A 25,396-nucleotide genomic window follows, 5' to 3' on the forward strand; every position below is an offset into this window, starting at 1 on the left:
GACACGTGCATGTTTCATATATGTTGTTATATTTTACATTACAGTATATTTTAATGTAACGAAAGCTACGTCGACACTTAGTAAAATGCTACGTGAAAACGGGCGCTTTGCTAAAGTATACCACAATTCGGCAATTTTAATGTCACAGTATGCTACGCACAAACGGGGCGAATAAGTTGGTCCCAGTGTAATAGTAAATCAAGGAGGGTTGAGGATTGCATTATAAAATAGGTAAAGAACAGAGCCATATTTGTTTTCATATCTGTAAATTACAGCAGAAAAAGAGTCATTTGTGTGCTTTCTAGATCAGTATCCATCCCGGAAGGTTAAAATATAAGGGTTAGTGCCTTTATTTTAAAACACTATGTATTACCTAGACTAATATTTAATGTTCAAAACAGTTACATGATGTACATTGTAATATTGAATTTTTCAAACAATATTAAACATTAAATAAACATGCATGAAAAATATAATTGCTTTCACTCATTTCAATGTTCACATTCAGTCATGTAACCCTTCAACGTATACAAAGACTATTCACCAAAACTCTCAATCCAAATTACTCATCATGGACTATTCACTATAACATTCTTGGGGTTTATGTTCGGCCTTCTGAGCTGCTGTTTATTTTGAGTATCTTCTAATGTTCCGTCTGCAAACAAATTTCTTCCTTTAAGGACCCACATGTCCTCTTGATATGCCCTTGACTTTCCCTTTCTTTTTTTCCGTTCCTTTTTAGGTAAATTAATTGCTGATGACACTCCCGTATATTTTCCTACATCCTTACTAAGGACATCACTTGGCTCATCTTCCTGATTAGTTCACCTTTGATAATCTTCAGTAAAATATCAATTTTATCAATCACTCGTTTTACTGACTACTTTTTTATTGTTAAGCCTTAAAAAAAAGATTAAAGTAAATCATCAGCTACTTTCGCTACACAGACCAAAGATCATGAGTATTCCACAATTTTGGCACGGCGTTGTTCCTACAAATTGAAAAGTTTCCATACACTACAATTATTTTGTCTCCATAGTTCAAGTAAAACAATCCAAACATTATGCTTTTTTCTGTTTTAACTTTCTAATTGAATGATTAGTGTATATTTTAGTATCAGTTTCATGGTAGTGAGTGGCCTGGTTATTGCACAGAATCAATTTTTAGGTTACAAAACGAAAGCATTTCTCGATTTTCTCAGAAACTACGCATGAAGATTTATACTCATCCATATCACTTTGTTCAGCTAAATGAGGTCTATCGATCCGTATACGACTCTTCTTTGGACAATTATTTTTTTCCTTTAAATGCTAACAATATTTTAGGATATTTCTTCTCAGGTCTGGTAACAGATAGAAACGTGCTGTGAATTTTAAACTACGCAAACAATCGTTGTCAATGCGTGACAGAGACGGTAACACCGTCCAGTACACAGGAATCTACACTGTAAAAAATGAGGTGTTGAAACATCACAAAATGACTACCACTTTAGCGTGTTACTTGTGTGTTAATTCAGAACCAAGACATCGCTTTCCGAGCATATCATTAATAACTAGTTATTACCTGAGAGAATTTGCATTGGTATTTATCGTTTAATATGAGCAAAGCTTTTCAAAATATTTTTGGCACTTATGCCAAGTAACGAATAATGTTCTATGGTTTCTGTAATCGGTCACAATAATATTGTTGTAAATCTGTGAATCATCTGACAACAGTTACACAGATAGCTGTGCTTCCATCTGTTTTCTTTATTTGTTATTCTTATGTCTTAGCATATATGAACATAAGATGGCAGAACTGTTGCCTATGTAACTATTGTCAGATGATTCACAGGTTTACAACAATATCATTCTGAACGATTACAGAAAACATAAAACATTATTCGTTACTTGGCATAAATGCCAAATATAATTTGCAAAGCTTTGCTCATATTAAACGATAAATACCAATGCGAATTCTCCCAGGTAGTAACTAGTTATTTCTGATATGCTCGGAAAGCGATGTCTTGGCGTTGAATGAACACACAAGTAACACTCTAAGGTGGTAGTCACTTTCTGTTATTTCAAAACATCATTTTTTGCTGTGTAGCGGCAGCGGCAAGAATGATGACTGTTTTCGATACTTAGGATATTTGTAAAATGGCGACGTTTCCATTACAAGAACAGTGTGTAATTATTCGTTTTCTCCATTTGCGTGATATAACACCGCTTGAAATTCATCCCCAGTTGAGTGAAACGTGTGGTGATGGCGTTATGGATGTGCCTAATGTGCATTCATGGGTGTGACAGTCCAAAGAAGGCAGAACATCCTGTGGCAACAAACCAAGACAATCTTGGCCTCACAGCATCCGGTCTAACGACATGATCGAACAAGTGGAGAAAAATGTTTTGGAGGATAGCCGAATGAGTGTCGAATACATCACCTCCAAAGCTGGCATTTTAGTGGGATATGTGACACAATCCTGCATTAAGTCTTGAAAATGCAAAAAATGTCCTCCAGGTGGGTGTCACGAATGCTGACGGACGGCCGCAAGGTTCCGTGCGTGGCATGTTTTCAGGCAATGTTGACGTATGATGACGGCATGAACGAGGCTTACTTTTCATCGATTTTGACAATAGATGAGACATGGATGTCGTTTTCCAATCCTGAAAGACACTCTCCGTATATATATACATATATGGCTGAAACAAGATGTACAGTCTTACATAGAATCCAACCCATATACTATCAACAGTAATTGAACTCAGGTGTTCCGTACTAAATACAAGAATGCTGATCACTTCACCAACAGAAGGCTCCATACTTTAAATTATCGCAACATATTTGTACTAACTTATTTCTCTCAATTACGTAACTTTAACAAGCAAATGACAAAAATGGTAGAGAGATGTATACTCACCTTCTTGCTCAGGAGCACTGCTGATGGTAAATGGATGCCACTCGTATTTGGCAATTGCTGGTACATTAACAAATACATAATCTCCAGGATGGAAATCGAAGTGTTGTGGCCTTTTAATCACAAGATGAGTAACTCTAGATGGTAACAAAATTCCTGAACTGATATAGGTCTTTCCTCGATTTGTTTTCATATTGACAAAGCGCACAACTCTCTCGATTAAATATATTATACCTGGGACAATAAACCACTTCCAGAAATTTGGTCCATGAAATATTAGAAGAATCCAGAATGGTATATATAGCAAATGAGTCCAGTAGAATATCTGTGGAAAAATAAGATAAATAAGATTGCAACTCAACATAAATGTACATTATTTTAAGCTTCTAATAGAACAAAATTACTTTTTTAACTGATAAAACATTACGAAAGTTAATTTAGTTTACAATACATGTAAATAGAAAATTAGCACCTACTGTCCTCTTGTATACCATTTTTCCTGTATCACTTTATTATCCAAGAATACGATTATATCAACATTTTACAAGAATTTGGAAATGTTAGCCTGAAAAGTTGAGGAAAGGGGAAGCAATTTAATTTGGTGAGCCTAGAGGCAAAGAGGAACACACTTTAAAAAACCAGTGGATATACGTGAATGCGAAATTTGGTATATGGGGACTATTTGCACACAGAATACAGACACTTCACGCATTTTCTCGCATAAACTTTGGAAATTTCACCTTTTTGGGATAGAAGAAAAGGGAAGAATTTTTTGATTATTGCACGTTAATTTCTTCGACAAAAAGCAGTGAACTTGGTGTGTGTGTGTGTGATCTTTTCGGTAAATCAAATGCGAACATTTCATTCACTCGCAAGAATTTCGAAAAGTTTTTCCTAAAGGATAGGGGAATAAAAAAGGATTAAAAATGGAAAATACAAGGAGACGAAAGATTTTGAGCAACTGGTTACACGTACAAAACCTACATAAGTAGATTATAATTGCTGTTTGCCATACAAATTACGAATGGCTCATTTATTTGCAACAATATTGAAATTCCATCTTGAGGAGATGAGGGCAATGGGGAACTTCTACTATTTTACAGTATACATATATATAAAGCATCATATAAATATAATAACTAACGAAGCTTTTAAAACGATGGGTTTTATTAAAAAGCAAATATTTAGAAGTAACTAAGAAGTAAGTTAGTTAAGAAGAAGCTACTAATCATTATTTTTAAAATGAAAGAAAAAGAACTATATACAGAGTGGCCCAAAAGTAGGTATACAGACCTACATATATAAAACATACAGGACTGTATACCTACTTTTGGGCCACTCATCATTAATACAGCAACCTACATTATGCTTTATTTTTTGTTTAATTATGCTTTATTTTTTCCAAATTATGCTTTATTGTTAATTTCAATCATTGTTTTACATTAATCCTATATAATGTGTAATATTTACTATACATTAAATATTCTAAATATTTTGACCTATTTATTAATATTTTATGTAACCAGTTTCTTTCATATTTAATGAACTTTCTACTTATTGCACTGTAAAGAGATATGCTTCAAGGTTTTTTTTTCTTTCTTATCACTTGTGTGTGTGCTTTAGAGATGCATATTTACAGAAAGGGAAAGTAAAAGATGTCACCAAAAAGTACAGAAAGTGTTTAAGTTGAAGAGATACACATAATACAGTTGGCGAAAAGTTTTCTTCTTCTTCTTTTTTTTTCCTTTTCTCCACATGAAAGCGTTAATGCGAAAAGTTTACAGAAATAGAAATAATCTTTTCATTGTTGCATTGTTATATTCTCAATAATATTGCATTATAAATATTGGTTTTAAAAAATATTAATACAGTATGTTAAACTTGCAGTTAAACAGAATTTTTCAAGAATTGTGCTATATATTTTAAATTATGCTTTATGCTTTATTTTCTAAAATTATGCTTTATTATGCTTTTAAAATTAGTTTCTTCTGGACCGTTAGACACCCAAAACCATATTCAAGGTACGAACCATATGTGTAAATTGCTCTTATGTTTTTATGCTTTTTGTGTGCTTTTGGGTTGTCCTAATCATTAAATAATGCCTTTGTACGATTGAAACTGAAATAAGCATTTATAACTCGAAATTCTTATCAGTGTCAAAAACATCAAATAGAGAAAGTTTAAAATAAATTATTAAAATATACTGCTTATAACATACATGGTATCAAACACGACATATTTCTTAAGATGTGCTTTTGTAGAGACTTAATTTGTCACTTGAAAACAGAAGGTTTGTGCAGCCGGTATTATATCTCAAAACATTGATTGCTAACAATAGAAGGTAGCATGTTCTTTTTAAGCATATTACCATTTTATTATCCTCTTCAAAACCTGAGAGTTATACAGTAAAGAAATCTTTCAAAATGAAAACTATGTTTTATTGTACAAAAAATACAATAAAACTTTTAAAATCACTAAAAGAAAGGGCTGTAAACAAAACCAATACTATATTGTAAACTTGTCAGTGACTTTCTACTTTCGCACTGTAGGGCCTATTGTATTTTCCCGGTTATTGACTTGGATTTTTCAATTTCATAATTAACCCTCCAATCGTCGCCCGTGGACCCTCACTCCGCAGTGAACAATGAATGTAATTTACTACCACTCAAATCACTCTTAACAATTCTCCTTTCACATACCTGACAACAATCGACTTCTGCTTATCAGAGTAGAATTGCACTTCTAAACGTGCATTACTGTTAAAAATATTGATTTTTTGCAATGCAATTTATTTTCATGTTTTAGAACATTCTGTAGTTATTTGCATGCAGAGTGTCAGCTCGCAGCGATTACTTATGAAAAATAATTGAGTACGACTGCAACAGGGTTATTTTTTTTTCGCGGCACTCGCGGATAATCGTGGCTTTACTGTACATGATTTTTATATGCCTGATGTAAATAAAAATGTAAAGAAAATGTAAATAAAATTCTGTATAGAAAAATGTAAATAAAATTCTCCATTTATAAATTATGTGATGCAGATAGATGGAGTTTATCGTCTTGGATACATGTCAGTTTGAATTTAAGACTTTGAAGCGTAAATTTTTTCAGTTGTTAACTCATAAATTGTAGAACGTTTTTGTACAATATAAGTAAAAGGAAAATAATATTTATTGTAATTTCATGTTACTAACATTAAATATATAGTTATATATATTTGGTGTTGCATATCCTTTGATGATTGTGTATAAAGTTTTGTTCTTTGTAATTATCCTTGGGTGTTAAGTAGAAATAAAGTTTGCAAGTTTGCATTATATCTATATCTATCTATCTATCTATCTATCTATCTATATATATATATATATATATATATATATATATATATATATATATAAGTGTGTGTGTGTGTGTGTGTGTGTGTGTGCTGATGAACTACATTGAAAAATTTTAAGAAGTGATTCCTCGGATCAAAATAAGAAAAAATATTCATACGGATCTGTTGAGGAAAGTGCATAAGTTCAGAGCTAGGGACGTCCAAAAGCGTGGAAAAAATAAATTACAATACAACATGCATTATTTGGACCAGAAAGAACCGTGAAATGACGGTCTTATGCGTAAATAAAGTTAAACATACGCCATTAAAGAGTGTGTGTTTCAGCAATGTAAAGTGGCGCGCAAGAGATCCCCCATAAGACATACTTTCCAGTCATACCCCCAACAGAATTCCCAGATATCTATGAACTTAATGTGAGTCCAAAGTAGACAAAAAGTAAGCCTTGGCAGCAGTGAACACGCAGTGCGTCAGTACAAAATCGGGAGTGTTAGAGACCGCTAACTCCGCGGTTTTTCGTGTTCAAAATAACGCATGTATTTTTTCACACTTTCGACGGTCCTAGCTCCGAAACTATGCATTTTTCTCCCACTTGATTGTTTAAAATTATTTTGTTGTGGAGAATCATCTCTTGAAGTTTTTCAGTATAGTTTGTTAATACCCTGTGTATACCGGATGTATCAAAAGTTTGGGACCATAGGCTAACGACATTCTTTAAATAAAGATACGAAAAACTGGAAAGAGGTTGAAGTTATTGAAAATAGGAAGTTTTCAATCTAAAATGATGTATTTTTTCTAATCGCACTAGCCGTTCGAGTTTAACACTAGTAAGGTGCCTTGCATGAAATGAAAATACGACGTTTCCAGTTGAGCATATTGTTCCCGTTGGCACTCACCAAACCAACAACACAGCTTTGTTGGGAAAGGGATTTGAAGTGCTCTAGGTTTCTCCCACTCAACAATGTGTAAGTTTCCTGCATCATGTTTGCGTGCCGTTACGTTCCGTCCGAACAGCCTGCTTAACTGGAACTATTGCTTTTTCACTGAATACAGGGCGCATTACCAGTGCAGAACCCAAACGGTTGATGCAATTGAAAAAAACTTTCATTTTAGATTGAAAACTATCTTACTTCAACAACTTTCTTCTCTTTCCAGTTTTTTGTATCTTTACGTAAAGGAGTTGGCCTATGGTCCCGGACTTCTGATATACTCTATAAATAAATAAATTGAGAGGGGAAGAGAGAGAGAGAGAAAGATAGAGGGAGAGACAGATCAAACAGAGGAACCAAATGGAAAGAAGTAGAAATGGAAATTAACTTGTTACCAGAAAATACATAAATAAATAAATAAATGATAATAATAAATAAATAAATGAATAAATAAATAAATGATAATAATAATAATAAACTTAATTAAACACTTAAAAGGATAAACAGTACACTAGATAGCGATACGATGAAATAGGGATAAAATGGAGGAAAAATAGAGGACAAAGAAGTAGCTGTGAAGCAACCATGTGGACCACATGCTGAAATGCAGGATCACTGAAAATAGATCGAGTTTTGTCGGAGAGAGAAAATCAATGAGACGCGTGGGCTGATAAAGAATAATAAATAACAAAGGGAAACGTTTACGACATACATGTATAATATGAACATTTATACATGTATAATAAAGGAAAAACAATTGAGAAATAAAACACATAAATTAATAAGAAAATTAACAAAACGTTATAACTTAAAAATAATTATTAAAAATGGAAGGTGATGCATAAAAAATTGACAAAAATAAAAGTAAATAAAAAGTTTATGAGAAACAGAGTTAGAGAGCTCGGGTATTATAGATAGTTTAGATCATGGGCAGTTCATGAATGTGTAATGTGTCTGCCCGATTTCTTTCTGAGGGACAGAACAGTCTGGGAAAAGCATTTTGAAGATGCTTACGTGCAAGGTGTGGTCAAATATACTATTGATATACGTTAAGTATTGTGAGACAGGTAAGTAAGGAATTTGAACGGTGCAGGAGTATTGTTGATCGCAGATAAGAATCGGAGGAGGAATTAAGAGTTTCGTCAATATAGAAGGCAGGATAGTGGGCAGTACTTAGTGATAAAGATGAGGATGGAAATCTTGCGGCTACCAATATGATCGAAAGTGTGTGTTTTATCTCCGTAGTTAGGTACTAGAAGTTCAAACTGAAAGAATGGTAAGGAATATGGGACAAATTATCTCTGTATCTCAAGAGAACAATTCTTATAAACGGGATATGGGTGTTTATAAACGATTTTAAGGCAGATCGGTTGCAGCACTTATGTTTAACGACTGATTGTAACATCACTTAAGAAAAACATGTATAATGTCGTTTCTAAATTCAGTCGTCTCTGTTATACAATAAAAACTATTATTGAAAAATCAATCTTGCAATAGCTAAGGCATTATATTACGCGACCTATCAAATGTTATTCAAACATTCTATCATCTCTTTGGGGAGGGGATAGTAGCAAATCTATTGTTTTTAAAATAAGCTAAAATAAAAACCAAGAATTTTTCGGAAAAGTAGTGCTTCTGTCGATCGCTGTTTAAAGATGTTGGTATTTTACCAACACAAATTTATATTTATTAGTATCATATTATAGTATACACAAAGATATCGGATGAAATAAAAGTATGTATAGTTATTATAATACACGTAGAAGACATGACTTTCTCATCTTTCAACATAAAAACAACATGCATTATAAAGATTTAATACATATTGGTAAAAAATTTTATGCCATGTTAACCATTGTAAATAATAATAATAATATAATAGTATAAATAAAAATAAAATAAAAAGTTTCCTTAAAATTAAGTAATTACTAAAAAGGTATCTTCTGAAACATTGTTTTTATACTGTTGATGAGTTTTTTTTAAGCAATGCCAAGATTTTGAGTAATTTTAGTAACTTGTTAAGTTCAATATCTTTATCATATTTAAAAAGAAGAAACAATAAATAAGTGACTAATTTTTCAATAATTGTAGCGTAAACTTACAAACATACATGAGCTGTCGTTGTTTCTTTACTTGATAAAAAGAAAGGTTTCGTAACCTAGTAAACTCAGACTAAATTGCTATACTAACAATTTTCTTTGTAAAGCAAACAAAATGTACCTGTAAATCTCTATAGCATTGTATCTTTGTCTCAAGATTTAACTATGCCATATTATTAAGCAATTAAAAGAAAACTGAATAGTAATTTCTTTGTTTCTTACTGTTTTACGTATTTATATAATAACTAAAATAAGGGCTAAATCGTCGGATTATGTTCCGGTTCGTAAGTGATAGATAAAATTGTTGAAGATTTATATTCAATATTTACTATCTAATAATAGCAGATGATTCCACAACACATACCCTGACCGTTTTGCTAATCATAAACTTATCAAAAGAACTAAAATACGCCATAAATAATGAGATATAATAGCTCCTAATTGTTGTTCAGAAAAGAATCTATCAACATGAAAGTTAAAAAGCGGAAAGTTGAATGAAAAATATTGGTGAAATTCCCTACAAAAATATTTCATTTAAATATATATGTATTACCTCAAAACATCCTCCTCTTCGTACAAAAGGTTGAGAGCAAAGAAACATCACAACTAAAATTATCGTTAGAGCAACACCTGTTGGATTTGCAGCGCCTGGAACTAAACCAAATAGCCCAGGTTTACTAGTGAGAATCCAATCAGAAAATGTATAATTTGCACTGTTGACAACAGGATCAGGCACAACTGCAACACCTGGAAAAGTTAAAAATAAATTATAAATAGTTAAAACTAACCTTTAAAAGTAAGAAGCGAAGTGATAAGTATATTGCATATATTTTTATCTTCGACTAACAAGTGATTAGGAACGAACTATAAATAAATTACCAAGAAAATTATCTTTTTTATCTTTATTTCATTCGTGTATTAAAGTTTGAGTTTTAAGATATTGTTAGTTCTATTCTACTAGATAAGTGTTTATCACATCATACCCAATTTAATGATACTGCTGCTGCTGCGGATGATGATGATGGACTATACTTTGATGATTCATTTAAACTTATTTTTCTGTTATTGTACTTAACATAAGAAATTTTAAAATATTCACACTATCAGTAAACTTCCTTCTGGTTGTAGAAAGCAAGATTAGAAGGAAGAAAGAAGGAAGGGAACTGTGGTATTATATATATTAGCAGCAAACCGTAAAACATAAGTTGTATGGATATGATATGGTGGTCAGTTATGATAAGTTAGAAGGAAACATTAAACAAATCTTTGAGAAGGAGACTATGCCAAAGAGCCGTAACGGAAAAGTACCACAGACGGCAGGATAAATGAACATTAAGTGCATTCTTTGAACAAAAAATATGTTTGTAGAAAAGAGCTAATATTGTTGACAGTGTGGTCTATCAAAGGTTATTTCCCTACTACATATTTCATAAACTCTACCGTTTGCTTGTTCATCTAATCCTTCGGATTGCTTTTTGAACAGTTTCTCAACCAGAATTTTACCTCCTTGACGCACCACACAAGTTGACAATATTGGCTCTTTTATATAAAAATGAATGCATCAATGTGCATACATTGATGTAATGAACAGATATATTGTATACTTCTGAAATAGGAGTAAGATAAACAGCTTTTGTATCTGCACTTATTAAGGACTTCATCGGACACTTAAATCTAGCCAACAATTATTTAGGTCAACATCAAGTATTGTTCAATTTATTTTATCAACATCGTTCCAAATTAATAATCATTGGAGGTACTTACGAGCTTTTGAATATTCTGAAATAATGTATAATTAAAAAGAAGAAATTTACACTTTTCGGAAAACAGAAAGTAAAAAGACTTCCAAAAAGAAATTCTAGAAAAATATTGAAACAATGAACTATGATATTTTTATGTGTATGTTCTTGTAAAACCACGGTGTTTGTATTAAAATATGATGAACTGATCCATGTAAAGTATACAATATCAGATTTTTATAGTGTTTGAATTAGGTTTAAAAGCCATAGATTTATGTAATATTTTGAGCATCTCCTGTTCTGTAGATTTATGTAATATTTAGTAACCTGTCTTAAAACCACAATTATACAAAAAAGAAGAAGAAGTAGTAAAAGTTGAAATTTATCTCCAGAACAGTAAACAACAAGATCAAGATCAAAAATAATAGAGCAAAATGTGTATGTTAATAAAGATGAGCCAGGCCAAAAGAGGAAACAAAAAAATACATACTATTAATTCATATGTTACGTAACTAATCTACCAAATAAAGTCTTTTTTTTTTTTTTTTTTTTTTTTTTTTTTTTTTTTTTACCGAGGTACTATGAGCTACGTATTTAGGAAATTTTATCTAATTTCTTGACGTTCCTCATCGTACAACGAAGAAAGCTGGACTTTATGATCGGTAATAAATAAATAAAATTAAAAACAAAAATAAATTTATAAAATAAAAATAAAATAAAAAAAAACAGGATTACATTAAGAAATTTAAAGAAAAATTAGTTACTTTATTTTGTATAATTTAATTACTAAATATTTGTTGTATAAATTAAATAGTTGTATAAATACGCTTTTGTTAGGTAGAAAGTTATTTTACTATAGATTTCCGAATAAATCCAAAAACTACCCACTAGAAATGAAGGTTCCTCAAAATTAGTCTAGAAATTTCAAGTGTATTGAAGTTTTAATTACAAATGATAATGTGTAACTACTTACCGAAGTTGATTAAATGTACAATAGTATGAACAATGCCGTACACAAAGACCAACAATCCAGTTACTTTATGTAAGTAAATGTGTTGATCAAGAGGGAGGAACATACTGAAGCCTCTTGTTCTGAGAAATGTTATACATTGCCGCAACATTACAACCAAAATGAACATGCAATTAAAATTTAAACATTGTCCTGCAAAAAATGAGAATAAACTTTTATAAATATCCAAACATATAATGATCATAGTAATGTAAACATTCAGTAAAATTAAAATGTATTCATATTGTTTCCTGTTTCCTAAGTATCAGACTTTTCTACAATTTCTATACCATGTAAGTAGTAAAGATTTATCTTTAGTTTCGAAAATGATATTTATTGCTTATATTTACATGTCTTTATCACTATCTCATTTAATGATGTACGTTTCGTATTGTACCATGGAAATCCTAAGATAAAGTCCATTTCGAACTAATTCTTAAAATAATCCATTTCACTTCGTATTAACTTTTATATTTGATTTTGTTATTGGTAAGAAAAACGAAATTTTCTGGCAGCAGAAAGTACTTGTTAAGCTGACACTTCTCAAACGCGGCTCATGCTTAGTTTGGTTGCATCATTTGGAATTATCAAAGCAACTATGTATCACTATTTAATAATAATAATAATAATAATAATAATAATAATAATAATAATAATAATAATAATAATAATAATAATAATAATAATAATAATAATAATAATATAGTTATTATTATTATTATTATTATTATTATTATTATTATTATTATTATTATTATTATTATTATTATTATTATTATTATTATTATTATTATTATTGGAAATTACGTAAATTAGTTTATTTCAAATCTTGGTTCCTACTTACTACCCGCGTTCGTTTCGCCGATAACGGAGGATGGTAAAACATGGATATTTAGATAGTTCGTATACTAGTTCCTGTGTAATTCCTTAAACCGCTTGTTATAGGTCCTATAGTTTCTAAGGCAGGGCGTTTCGAAACATGATTTTTCGAATTTTCGGCGGTTCATAACTCTGAAATGAGACGTTTTTCGACCTATGTTTATAAGAACTTTTTTCTTTCATTTCATATAAGGAATCACCTCCCAAAGTTGTCGGTGGAGTTACCTACTACCCTGTATACATAGCTTGCAAGAAGATAGAAGTACACACCACCGGAAATTAGTAGCCATAGGAAATAGCACCTTGGAACAAGGACTTTTGAAGTAAAATAATTTATGTATATGCTACTATGCTGTTATTACTCCAAAAATTGGTCATTGCATGAGTTTCGTTTTCTGTTAAGCCAACAGAGGTCCACCAAGATACATAAGTTTTATTATATTTTTAAAGCTGTTTAGATTACTTGATAATAATACGTATATACTTATGATATTAGAAATACTATATTATTAGGAATTGTGAACGGGCCAACGCTTGAAATGAGCTTTACATGTTTTCAGCATAATAATGAACTACAAGGCTTATGCTACACCACAAAATAAATAGAGTGAAACCTTGTAATCATTTCATATTTTGCACACACTAATTCTTCATAGACACTACATCATTTGGAAAAAGAAAAGAGCAAATCACAGAATATTCAGAACCAGTGGCAGCTCTTAAGGGAAATTACATTGTGAGAATTTAGATTATAAAAAATGAAACATAAAATAAAAATGAAGAAAAGGAAACTTGATTAATAAAGCTAGAAATAGAGCAATTGAAAGTTCGTCACAAACTCTACGAGGAGGTATCACACAGTTTCAGAAAACTGTATAAGCCTACAAGAATTGAAATTAGGTAAGCTTTCTTCCCTTAGATTATAGTGATAAAATTTATATTTTTAACGATGTTACTTCCGTTAATAGCCACCACTACTCAAAATAAATAATACATATTATCCAAGGGATAGTTATTCAAAAATCGTGTATAACACATTTCAGAGGGAAATTCTATTTAGCCCCGCTTTTATATTCTAAATACAATACTATTTGTTAGACAATGTATTAAAATTAATAATGAATTAACAGAAGAACTACTGCATATTGATATGAATTTTCGAATCAAATATAATTATATGAGTTGTATATAACACAACAATGTGAGTTGTACACTCAGCGACAAAAGTTCTTTTCGTTTGGTAAAATTTATTTTGATAATAACAGTGATATGGTTGGAACATACAACGGTGGTTTGGCTGGAACGTACCGAAAATTACATTCTATTTAATTTACTGAAAACTGTATTCAAATTGTACTTCCATTTTGAAGTTATTTATGGAACTAATTTCGTCAAACCGCAAGAACTTTTGTCGCTGTCTTTAAAACTCACATTGTTATATTATACAGGGTGTTTCAAAACAACACCAACAACGTTTGGGAGGTGATTCCTGACACCAATATAAGACAAAAAGTATAGACCAACCTGGGTGCACAAATGCTTCCTTTCGGAGTTATTGGTTGCTGAAAACATGAAAAAATTAACTTTAAAGGTTCATAGATCCAAAACTATAGGACCTACCGTAGTTGGGCCAAGACTTCACTTAGAAACTAGTATATGCCCTATCTAAATATCCATGTTTCAGAATCCTGTGGTACTTCCACAACAATTTTTATAGGGGTAGTTGGTAAGTACTTCAGTTTATATGCCTGCAGCCAAACTCCCTCTATAAAAATTGTTTCAGAAGTATCGCAGGTTTCTGCAACATATATTTTTGGATAGGGGACATACTTGTTCCTAAGTGAAGTCTTGACCCGATTGCGGTAGGTCCTATAGTTTTGGAGCTATGGATCTTTAAATTTCATTTTTTCATATTTTCGGCATCCTAACTCCGAAAGGAAGCATTTGTGCACCTAGGTTGGTCTATACCTTTTGTCTTATCTTGGTGTCAGGAATCGCCTCCCAAACGTTGTCTGTGTTGCTTTGAAACACCCTGTATACAACTTATATAATTATTACGTTACTAATGAAATATGGTAACTTGTAATTCACATTGAAGTAAGTTAGTAATTTATCTACATTAAAACGTAGATATATATATGGATAAAATATCTTCTACATAGGTAAAAAAAACAACGAAAAAATAAAAAATGCATTGTAAATCAGATTTTTTTGGGGGGGGGGGAGAGGAACTAATCATGTAGTGACTGGTTGCTCTTTCTTCTGTACTCTACACTAACGCAATGCAACTCTCATAGTTGTGATATGTATGCCTATTCAGTCATTAATAGTTCAGAACATGGTTCATACTGAACTTCTATTAATTAATCTGGATTTCCATGACCAAATAAATAATTTTCTCTGAACCGGGACGCCGCGAACACTATCAGTTATGAGAAAAGCAAAAAGGCTAATCTCACAGCAAAATATATATATAGTAGAGTCGAGAAAGGAAGAGGTTACGTCCGAAAGTGCTACTTGTTACATGTAGAAGAAAACTCTACTATATATCTTCTGCGGTGAGTATTAGCCCTTTTTTTTTTCTTTCTTTTCTCATTAAATATTATCACCGCTTGCAATACTGTGATACTATCAGTTATGGTTAAGGTTTTAAAAAAATATATTTTAATCGGTCTCCATCATTCTCATAACCATGCAACGCTTCTCTTTTTATTTTTTACGTACAGCATAAGCTTACTTTCGTACTATATATACTTATTATGAGTCAAACTTGTATATTTGGAATACAATAAAATATTAGTACCAAACAGTAATTATACGCTAACGTGATATCTCGTCATCCTGAAGACACTCAAACATAAACAAGCAAACATATATCATAATTTGACCCAAAAATAATTTTCTTTTGTATAGTTTTTTGTCTTTTTTTGAATCGGCATTGATTCTTTGAAGTGTTCTTTATACCTTCTGTCAGCAATGTAACTCTTGAGTAATACACCTTTCCAGTAATAAGAACTTTGAATGCTCTTGTGAAATCTAATTGCATTTTCCCTGATTCTTCTACGAAATATAGCAATTTCCCCGACTCTCGCATATGTTGAAGCATTTTCCTGACTTCCTCTGACTCATTTTAATTTTCGTGACTTTCCACAACGTTTCCTGACTTTGAAAGTCAAGGTGAGCCCTACAGAACTACTAGGCTGATTTCAATAAAACGTTCTGCAGTGACTTCACTAGAATCTAACAATAGTTACCTATCATTACGCTCTGATTCCTGGAAGGGGCCAATAGTATAAGAAGTGGAATAAGTATGGAAAATAATAATTATGGGAAAAACTTTATAATTAGTAAATGCTTTTAGATCGCATTAAATATTTATGTATACATAAGCAATTTAATATATGGGTCCTTTTGTTTCAGAGAGAACGAATATTTCATTCATTTGAATGAATTCTATATGGTAGATACACAGAGATGGGTCAAACGTTTTTGAATCGCTGCATGAAGAAGCATGGGATTTGATATTTCCAGTTTTTAGACACAGAAAATTTACATCAGACTTATTTCCATAAATTTTGGTAACGTCATCTCGAAGGGGTAGAGAAATTTAACTACGTAGTTTGCTGAACCGTTAGAAACAAAGGCAAGAAATGTGTATAAGGGGACTTTCCTGAGCATAGAATATGAGTGTATCAAATATATTGAATATCACTTGCCCTTCCGGAAATTCTCTCAGAAATGAGAGAAACGAGAAAAATATAGCAATTATTTCACATTTCTTCTGACATGTTGAACATAAGGATACAAAAGTTAGTATATGGAAGGCTTTATAAGAAATGATGTAAGTGACAAAATAGGAATATATCATTCAGTTGCATAGTTTGGATATGGTACACACAACACAGGGAAAGATTTCTGTAAAATTTAGTCTATGGTTTAAGAAGGCCACAAGTTTAACTCTGCAGAAACAAAGTCTGCCTCTGATCCCTACTAATTCAATTCAGTTAAAATTGTTTTCTCCCTTCCTCAAATCTTACCGTTTTATCCTCCCATCTCCTTGACCTACTCATCGTATTCCTACAGCTTTATATATCTAATTAGGATATTATGATATTTGTACCTTTAATAGAAGTCTCTTATACCTAGGTACAACAGCATTAGCCCTTGTCTGATTTTATTTTTCTCTACAAATAAGAGTGCATTTTTTAAAAGAAATATGTTTGTGAAAATGACTTACGCAGATATTACTTTTGATTGAGAACTAAATCTGCTTTTAAATATAAAGAAATAGAAGAGCTTTCTAAACGGTGTATATGGAATGACACGTTTGTGTATATCAAATAAATATTACAATTTAGTTTTGGGATAATGATTACTTTGAATACCACTAGAAAGAAGACAAATTACTATTTGTCTTCTTTCGTTTATTTAAGTAAACTCATACTCCAAGAATTCGTTTAGTCAATAATTTTTTTCATAAGTCCATGTGTATATATCAAATATAGTTCTCAAAAAGTAGTGACAACATTAAAACGCAATACTAAACAAGATACACTATTAGTACTTTCGCTAAATATTTCATTAGAAAGGAAGGAGAAAAATTAGGAAAGAAATAATTTTGAACTATTAGTCGGAAGGCATATTGGTGCTTTCTGGACATAATTCCTTTTAGTGCCCGTTCATTACAATTATATAATAATTAAGTTAGATAGGACAGTAGCTCATAGCGGAACCTTGCTTCTGAATAACGGAAAGTTCTGTTGAACTTCATTTTTCAATCTTAATAGATCCCAACATTTGTTATGATCAAAGTTCATGCAACGACAGTTCAGCTGTTAAAATGGGCAGCAGGATCATGGAAAGAAACTCGTATCTCTTAGTTTAACGTTTCATAGTCGTATTCAATGGGTTAAAGAACACGAGTGGTAAGTCGATGACGAAAAACGAGTTGGTGAAACATACAAAGTTGGAGAAATTCTGAGAAAACCGAGTTACACGATCTTGTTCACCGTATACATACACGGACCTGTGGGATCAAGACTGGGACTCTGCACGCTAGAGGTGGGAACTTCATAAGTGAGCTACCACAACTACTGGTGGAATTATGATTACCTAAAGCAATGTGAACCGATGCAATCAAGGATAACTGAAAACTCGGATTGGAGGGTTAAGTAAAGTTATTTGGCTAAAAAGTATGCATTTTGAATTATATTGTCGATTTCTATGATAAGATTTTTATACTACTTTAATAAACTAAAGACTACTACATAAAATCAAAGTAAAATTTAAATATATATATATTACATAATCATTACACTAGTCTTGCTCATATTTCAGGAGTCACCATACCCGATTCTTTATCGGCAGGCAAATAACGAAAGAAGTAGCATGATCACATTTCAAGACATGCCCCGAATAATGTAAAACTTCGGTCAATCTACGCTCAGAAAATAATCGTCTTGTGCTTGTAAAACCAAACTACACACAACTGTTACTTATTGCAACTTTAAATCAAAATCAGATAAAAATTCATTAACTAAAATACTGGTAAAACATTAGTTCATTGAAAATACCATAATAAATTGTATGAAAAGTTTGTAATTAACTAGTATTTCTGAGAAAATAAATAATTACCACAGGCTCTTGCAACAATCACATAACCATTCGACTTCCGGTACTGGAACGCTCTGGAGATGAAGAGTCCTAAATTAATAACCAAGAATACTGCTACGAATATGAGGTAGACGTAATTGTTCTTCATGTAAGGTCTTGAAAGTTGGTATGGTCTCAACGCAGTTAATTTTCCCAACAAAGACTTCGGTTGGGATTTAGGCTTCGGTGGTACCAACCATCTATCTATACTGTAAATTTACAAAACAAATCGTCAGAGAATACAAATGTGACATTAATGTTATTATATATATATATATATATGTAATCCTCATTACCCTATAAATATTTATTTTAGCATATAATGCCAATAAAAACAGTAAGAATAGATTCACACAAATATCAAAGAAAGAATATTTTAATTTAAAATGTACAATGTTGATTAAAATGAAAAGGTTCATAGCCGAATCGATTGGTTCTTATATGTTTGCCTAACTCAGTACTAAAATACGACTTATTTTTTATTAGATGCCACACTTTAAAACATCTGGTTCCATTGACTTTTGTTTGAATTGGTTTTGTAATGCCTCGTAATGCCGTACTGAATTGGTTTGTTTGAATTTTGGTTGAATTGGTTTTGTAATGCCGTAAAATTTAACTTTGTTTCAAGGCTTAAAAATAAAATGAAACTTGTTTGGAAGTGAGGTGATTTTGAGTTTAACGTCCCGTTCAGCATCGAGGCTATATGAGACGTGGACCTACTGATTAACGTGGAATCAGAACCACATGAGCTCCTGCCGGGAATCGAACCCGGGTCTCCCACGTCAAAGGCGCGTACGCTAACCGCTTAGCCACGGAGGATCTCGAAAATTGTTTGGGTATGCTCTGCAGACAAAAGGAAAAGAAAAAGAATCGAGAAAACACCCGAAGAAAACTCACGGATAGAATAAAGTTAATTGCAAACTCACATTACTTGGAATCGTATAAGGATTACCTGAACAGGAATGAACGCTACCACCTTTGAAGATTTGAAGGTTGTAAATTTAAAATATGAATACTAGGTATGAGTTAATTGCAAATTTGGAGCGAAGTGATTGACTTTTATTGATTATAATTATTTATAGAAATTTTTATTGCATCAATTGTTTTCGTGAACGAATTCAACATGCAGATAGTTGAATTTGGCAAATCAGCAAAAAGCATAAATTGTATTGTGTTTGCAGAACAAAATGAAAAGGGCTTCGCTCTATTTCTAATGCTGAAAATTCTATTTTCTATTGTTTACAATAAGAATTCACGTGCCAAATGCTTTTCCAATGTTAAGTATATGGGCATCTCATTTTTCGGCAAATTATTCCTCAATGGTATATCCGATCGGGACATGCCACCCCTTACGACACCCAGCGCACGCTCTCGAATCATCATGTCAAATTTGGTTATGGGGACAGACTACTAAATATTTTTCAAAAGCTAACCATTTTTCTTTTGCCCGTTTTTCGTAAGTAAAAAGAGATATTGAAATGTAACTTACCCTTATAATAGGTAATGTTATTCTACAGCCGAAAATACGAATCGGAAGAATTTTCAATGTTGTCATCCATAGAAATTATAGTGTGTCTACAATTTGAATTACCCAAAAATCTAGATTAAGGCAGCAACTAGAAAAATGAACTCAACGGTAATTGATGAGTTATTATGCTGTCTTTGTTCCTTGTTAACTACTTTTTAAATAATATTTGTATTTATTTTGTAATAACTCATTTATTTTGTAATAACTTACGTAAGTTATTACAAAATAAATACAAATATTATTTAAAAAGTAGCTAACAAGGAACCAAGACAACATGATAAGTCATCAACTACCGTTGAGTTCATTTTTTCTAGTTGCTGTCTTAACCTAGATTTTTGGGTAATTCAAATTCTGGTTACACTGTAATTTCTATGGATGGCAACACTGAAAATTCTTCCGATTCGTATTTTCGGCTGTAGAATAACATTACCTATTATAGTGGTAAGTTACATTTCAATATCTCTTTTTACTTACGAAAAACGGGCAAAAGAAAAATTATTAGTTTTTGAAAAATTTTAAGTAGTCTGCCCCCTTAAGAACGGTTTAGGCATCTCGGAGGAGTATCCGCATAAACGAATGCCTGAGTCGAGTAAAAAGAAACTTCGCTCCAACAAAATATATGAGACCGACCTTACAACTAGAATCCCACCCAGCAATGGAAGGGATGCTTTTATTAGATCTCTGGTTGATCGTACCAGTAGTCATATGCTTATCTCAACGATTAAGCCATGTATGTCTCAGTACAAGCCAAAACAAGGTGATACTTTATTATGACTTAAACATTTCTAGACGTTAGATAGAAATTACAAAGAATTAATCTTTAACTAAATTAGTTGAATTTTGAAACATTGAAACAAATGTAATAACACGATAAATAACTAAATACAAAACAGTACCCTTTTATAACACATGGCTTGGCATCTAATTCCATATAGCGTTTGTGAATTAACAAAAGCAAAACATAACACGAATGACTCCACTACAAATACTTAGGAATAATAGTTAAAGTTAAAACAGAAATAAATCATTATGAATTTTTACTAGATTCATGGCACTAGTAATCTTTTTTATCCTTTTAAGTTTGACAATAATAATATTCTATAAGATATTTTACCCTGAAGTTTTCAATCAATTTACCAAGTCACATATTTAGATTCTAGGAAACTAAGATTCTAGGAATTAAAGGCAATACAAAAGAATATCTCTCATACCAAAACGTTCAATCCAAAAACGTAGGCTTGCGAGACTTGGAACTAAAACAAATTGCAGGGCCAATGATGTAGGTAAGAATTCCATATGTATTTTGTTCCAACGTCAATTTTTTCATATCAGTGATAACGTGTACTTCTCCACATTAATAGCATAGAGTCGTAAAAATATGTTACAAATTGATGGTTAATCGTCTCTAAATATTTTGAACCTCAAGAATGAACTAAAAAGAGTAAATTTATTACTTTTTCTGAAGGTTTAACTACTTTTCTATGATGCTGGTCCCTCGAGCGCGGGAACTGGACACTGTCTCACTTGCTCCACCCACATGACGTTCTTGCAAAAAAGTCAATCAAGAGTCGACGGAAAGTTCCCTACGATTTAGAGTATTAGATAATCTGCTTACGATCTTTAAAATAACACTATTATTATTATTTGAGATTACAACGAATATATAAGTGTTTTGTATTTTTAAGCTCCCTTGTTATATTTACTATCTAGCTGATCTCTAGTTAATATGTTGCACTTTAAAAACTACATTGTTAGTGTACATTTTCGCGTTATTTATAATTTTTTAGAAATATATATGTTGCAAGTTACAATTTGTATATATACGTGTATATATATATATATATATATATATATATATATATATCTGAATATGGCAGATATTACTGGAAGATTCTCAATTTCAGTGCTGAACGTGTTTTATTATTGTTAAATTCTGTGCTTATATTAAAAATATAGCAACTTCTTGCGTTCTTATGTCTTTAATATATTAATTCTCATTTTGCTCTATTCAAATATTACTTCTGAATTGAACTCGATTGTTATGAAATACGTATAAATAATAGATAGCAATTACTCATATAAGCCTATTCTTACCTAATGGAGAGGTTTTCTAATAAACCACCATGTTTTTCTAGTTGATTCTTCAAAGCTTCATATGTAATTGCTCCTCTGTTGTCGCTATCTGCATCCTCGAACAACGCCATTGTTAAATTTTCTATTTGGTCATCACTGAATTTCATACCATTTTCCTCCATACATGCTCGCATTACATGCTGCAGCTCCCGATGCTGAATCAGGCCGTCTCCTGAAAAGCATTAATGATCACACATATTAGAATTATTTATTCAGAAGAAAGTAAGAAAAGGTGCAGATATCATTTTAGTATATAAAAAAATATTGTAATATTTTCAATTTACAAACTGTTGAAGAACCTAACTAACCAACTCTATGGCCTATGGAACCCGGAGGTTCAATGCCGCGTTCACAAAAGTTCTCCACTGACTTCTATCCTTAGCTAACTGCATCCAGTTTCTACTTCGGATTCCAATCTCTGCGAGATCCATCTTAATATTGTCCTCCCATCTGCGCCTAGGTCTTCCTAATGTCGTTTTCCGATTGGTCTTCCAGTCAAGACTTTGAAAGCGTTTCTACTTTCTTCCATTCTAGCTACATGACAGGCCCACCTAAGCCTCCTAGACTTGACGACCTTAACAGTGTTGGGTAAACCGTATAAATTATGTAGTTCCTCGTTATAAAGTTTCCGTCATTCCCCATTCCCGTTCCTCTTGGGTCTGAATATTCGTCTCAGGATCTTGTTCTCAAATACTTTCAGTCTATGTTCTTCTCTCAGAGTAAGCGACCGTGTTTCGCAACCATACAGAACAGGCATGATTATCATTTTATATATTTTAAGCTTCAAATTCTTCGACAGAATTCGCGACGACAAGAGATTTTGAACCGAATATGAACATATTTATAATTAATATTGTATATCAATTGCTCACCTGAGCACTAAATGCATTTTGTGATTTATAGATTTGTATTGTTTATATCTAGTACTGCTACAATAACTGAAATTCTCTCCTGTAAAGTACTAATCCAATCCTATATTCCTCCGTCAATATTTTTCACTCTGTTGAAATATCATAAATCCATTAAAAACGCTATAGAAGAATGTCCCATAAGTTTTCCGCCACTTACAATATGGGAAATGAATATGAACGAGTAAGAATAAGAGATTGGAGTGGGTGTGTTATACTGCAAAGCTCCTTTTGCATTTGGGTTAATCCATGCAAAGTGATCGAGAAAAAAGAAAAATTGCCGCTCGACCTTTTCAAAATAATCTAATTTTTTCATGAATGTTTTCCCTATATCAGGGTACTTCAAAACCACAATTAATTATTTTTTACAACATTCCATGGCGACGCAACGGCAGCCGTCATTTCGCGTTTTTTTTCGATTTTAGATGTTTAAGTTGTTTTGAATATCTCAGCATGCATTTGTCCTAACAAATTGAAAATTGCTGGACGTCTCCAACTCTTGCAGAGCTAAAACTTTGATCTCTTAACATTTTTGTCTAAAAGCATTTGAAGGGGGTGAAATCAGGGTCTGCAGTAGCAACATTTTGGACATTGAAAACATGTTTGGCAAGAGGAAACAACTGACGTAGAGGTCTGAATTTATGTGTGCATATAGTCCAGGGTCATAAATTAATATACAAAAATTTACAGACCTGTAGCTGCTCCCAAAGGTCTGAAAAAAAAATCGTAAAGTTGGAGAATTATGCCAATTTAGCATATTTCACTGTTCAATGTCTCCAATGTGCCTGGATAAAAGAATCTGATATTTTGAAGTAGTTAGTCTTTTAGCATACCATAACACATAAGAAAGCGCGTTTTGTGTTTTCGAGCACAAGGGAGTCAAAGTATTAAGTAATGGCGTCATATTCTAGGAGGTGTTTTACTCATAAAATCTTTTTCGGACATTGAAAACATGTTTGAGAAGAGGAAACAACATACTTAGAGGTCTGAATTTGTGAGCGCATGTAGTCCGAGGTCATAAGTTAATATACAAAAATTTACAGGTCTGTAGCTGCTCCCAAGGGCCTGAAAAAAATCGTAAAGTTGGGGAATTATGCCAATTTAGCATATTTCACTGTCCAAAATCTCCAATGGGTCTGGATAAAAAAAATGATATTTTGGAAGTAGTTAGTCCTTTAGTATACCATAATCAGGGCCGTGCCGTGGGGGGGAGGGAGCGAGCGGGGCGACGGCCCCGGGCGCCGAAGTAAGGGGGCGAAAAATTCGGGAGAAAAAAAGAAAAAGATAGGACAAATTGCTTGGAATATATGTATGGGGGCGCCGTCGTATACTCTCGCCCCGGGCGCTGATTTTCCACGGCACGGCCCTGACAATAACACACAACAAAGTGCGTTTTGTGTTTTTGAACAGAAGGGAGTCAATGTATTAAGTAATGACGTCATACTCTAGGAGGCGTTTTGCTCATAAAATCTACTGGAAATTTGTTGTTGTGAAGTAAAATAAAATAAGATGAATGGTTAGTCCAGTCAAGGCTCTCAAGCTCGTTTCTTTCCTCTAGTTGTAGCACTACTTTATCAGACCCACAGCAGCACTGGTGAAGAATGCCACTATCAGCAGAAGGCGAGGAAAGTCAAAATGCACCCTTGGCAAAAAAAAAAAGTCCATAAGTATTCTTTCCTCTTGCTGATTGCTATATCAATGATACTCATTCATGTTTATTCTTGTTTTAACTGTCAACTCATGCAGGAGACTGTTGTCCTTTCTTTAGATCTACATTCTCAAATCAGTGAACACTTACTCGCTGTAAACACGGATAAATTTCCAGTAGATTTAATGAACAAAACAACTCCTAGAGTATGACGTCATTACTTAGTACTTTGAACCCCTTCTGCTCAAAAACACAAAACGCGCTTTGTTGTGTGTTATGGTATACTAAAGGACTAACTATTCCCAAAATTTCAGATTTTTGTATCCAGGCCAATTGGAGATATTGGACAGTGAAATATGCTAAAGTGCGATAATTCTCCAACTTTACGGTTTTTTTCAGACCTTTGGGAGCAGCTACAGGTTTGTAAATTTTTGTGTATTAACTTATATTCCCGGGCTATACGCACATACAAATTCAGATCTCTACGTCAGTTGTTTCCTCTTGCCAAACATGTTTTCAGTGTCCAAAAAGTTGCCACTGCAGACACTGATTTCACCCCCTTCAAATGGTTTTAGACAAAAATGTTAAGAGATCAAAGTTTTATCTCTGCACGAGTTGGAGACGTCCAGCAATTTTCAATTTGTT

The 25,396-nt window shown here is 32.4% G+C and overlaps 1 protein-coding gene across 3 annotated transcripts in view; it reads right to left on the bottom strand.

Annotated features, from left to right (window-relative positions):
• The window catches only part of Nox (NADPH oxidase), a 613,528-nt gene that overhangs the window by 45,104 nt on the left and 543,028 nt on the right, over positions 1-25,396 (bottom strand). For all 3 annotated transcript variants that reach the window (XM_081743205.1, XM_081743206.1, XM_081743208.1), the window contains 5 exons: positions 22,157-22,367; positions 18,517-18,743; positions 11,968-12,156; positions 9,809-10,002; positions 2,900-3,221 (listed from right to left, as the gene is read on the bottom strand). In XM_081743205.1, coding sequence (XP_081599331.1) covers positions 2,900-3,221; positions 9,809-10,002; positions 11,968-12,156; positions 18,517-18,743; positions 22,157-22,367 — 1,143 coding nt within the window. The remainder of the gene's footprint in view (positions 1-2,899; positions 3,222-9,808; positions 10,003-11,967; positions 12,157-18,516; positions 18,744-22,156; positions 22,368-25,396) is intronic.

Source organism: Thermobia domestica, chromosome 16 (assembly GCF_964235325.1).
Source record: "Thermobia domestica chromosome 16, izTheDome1.hap1.1, whole genome shotgun sequence".
Classification (NCBI taxonomy): Eukaryota; Metazoa; Arthropoda; class Insecta; order Zygentoma; family Lepismatidae; genus Thermobia; species Thermobia domestica.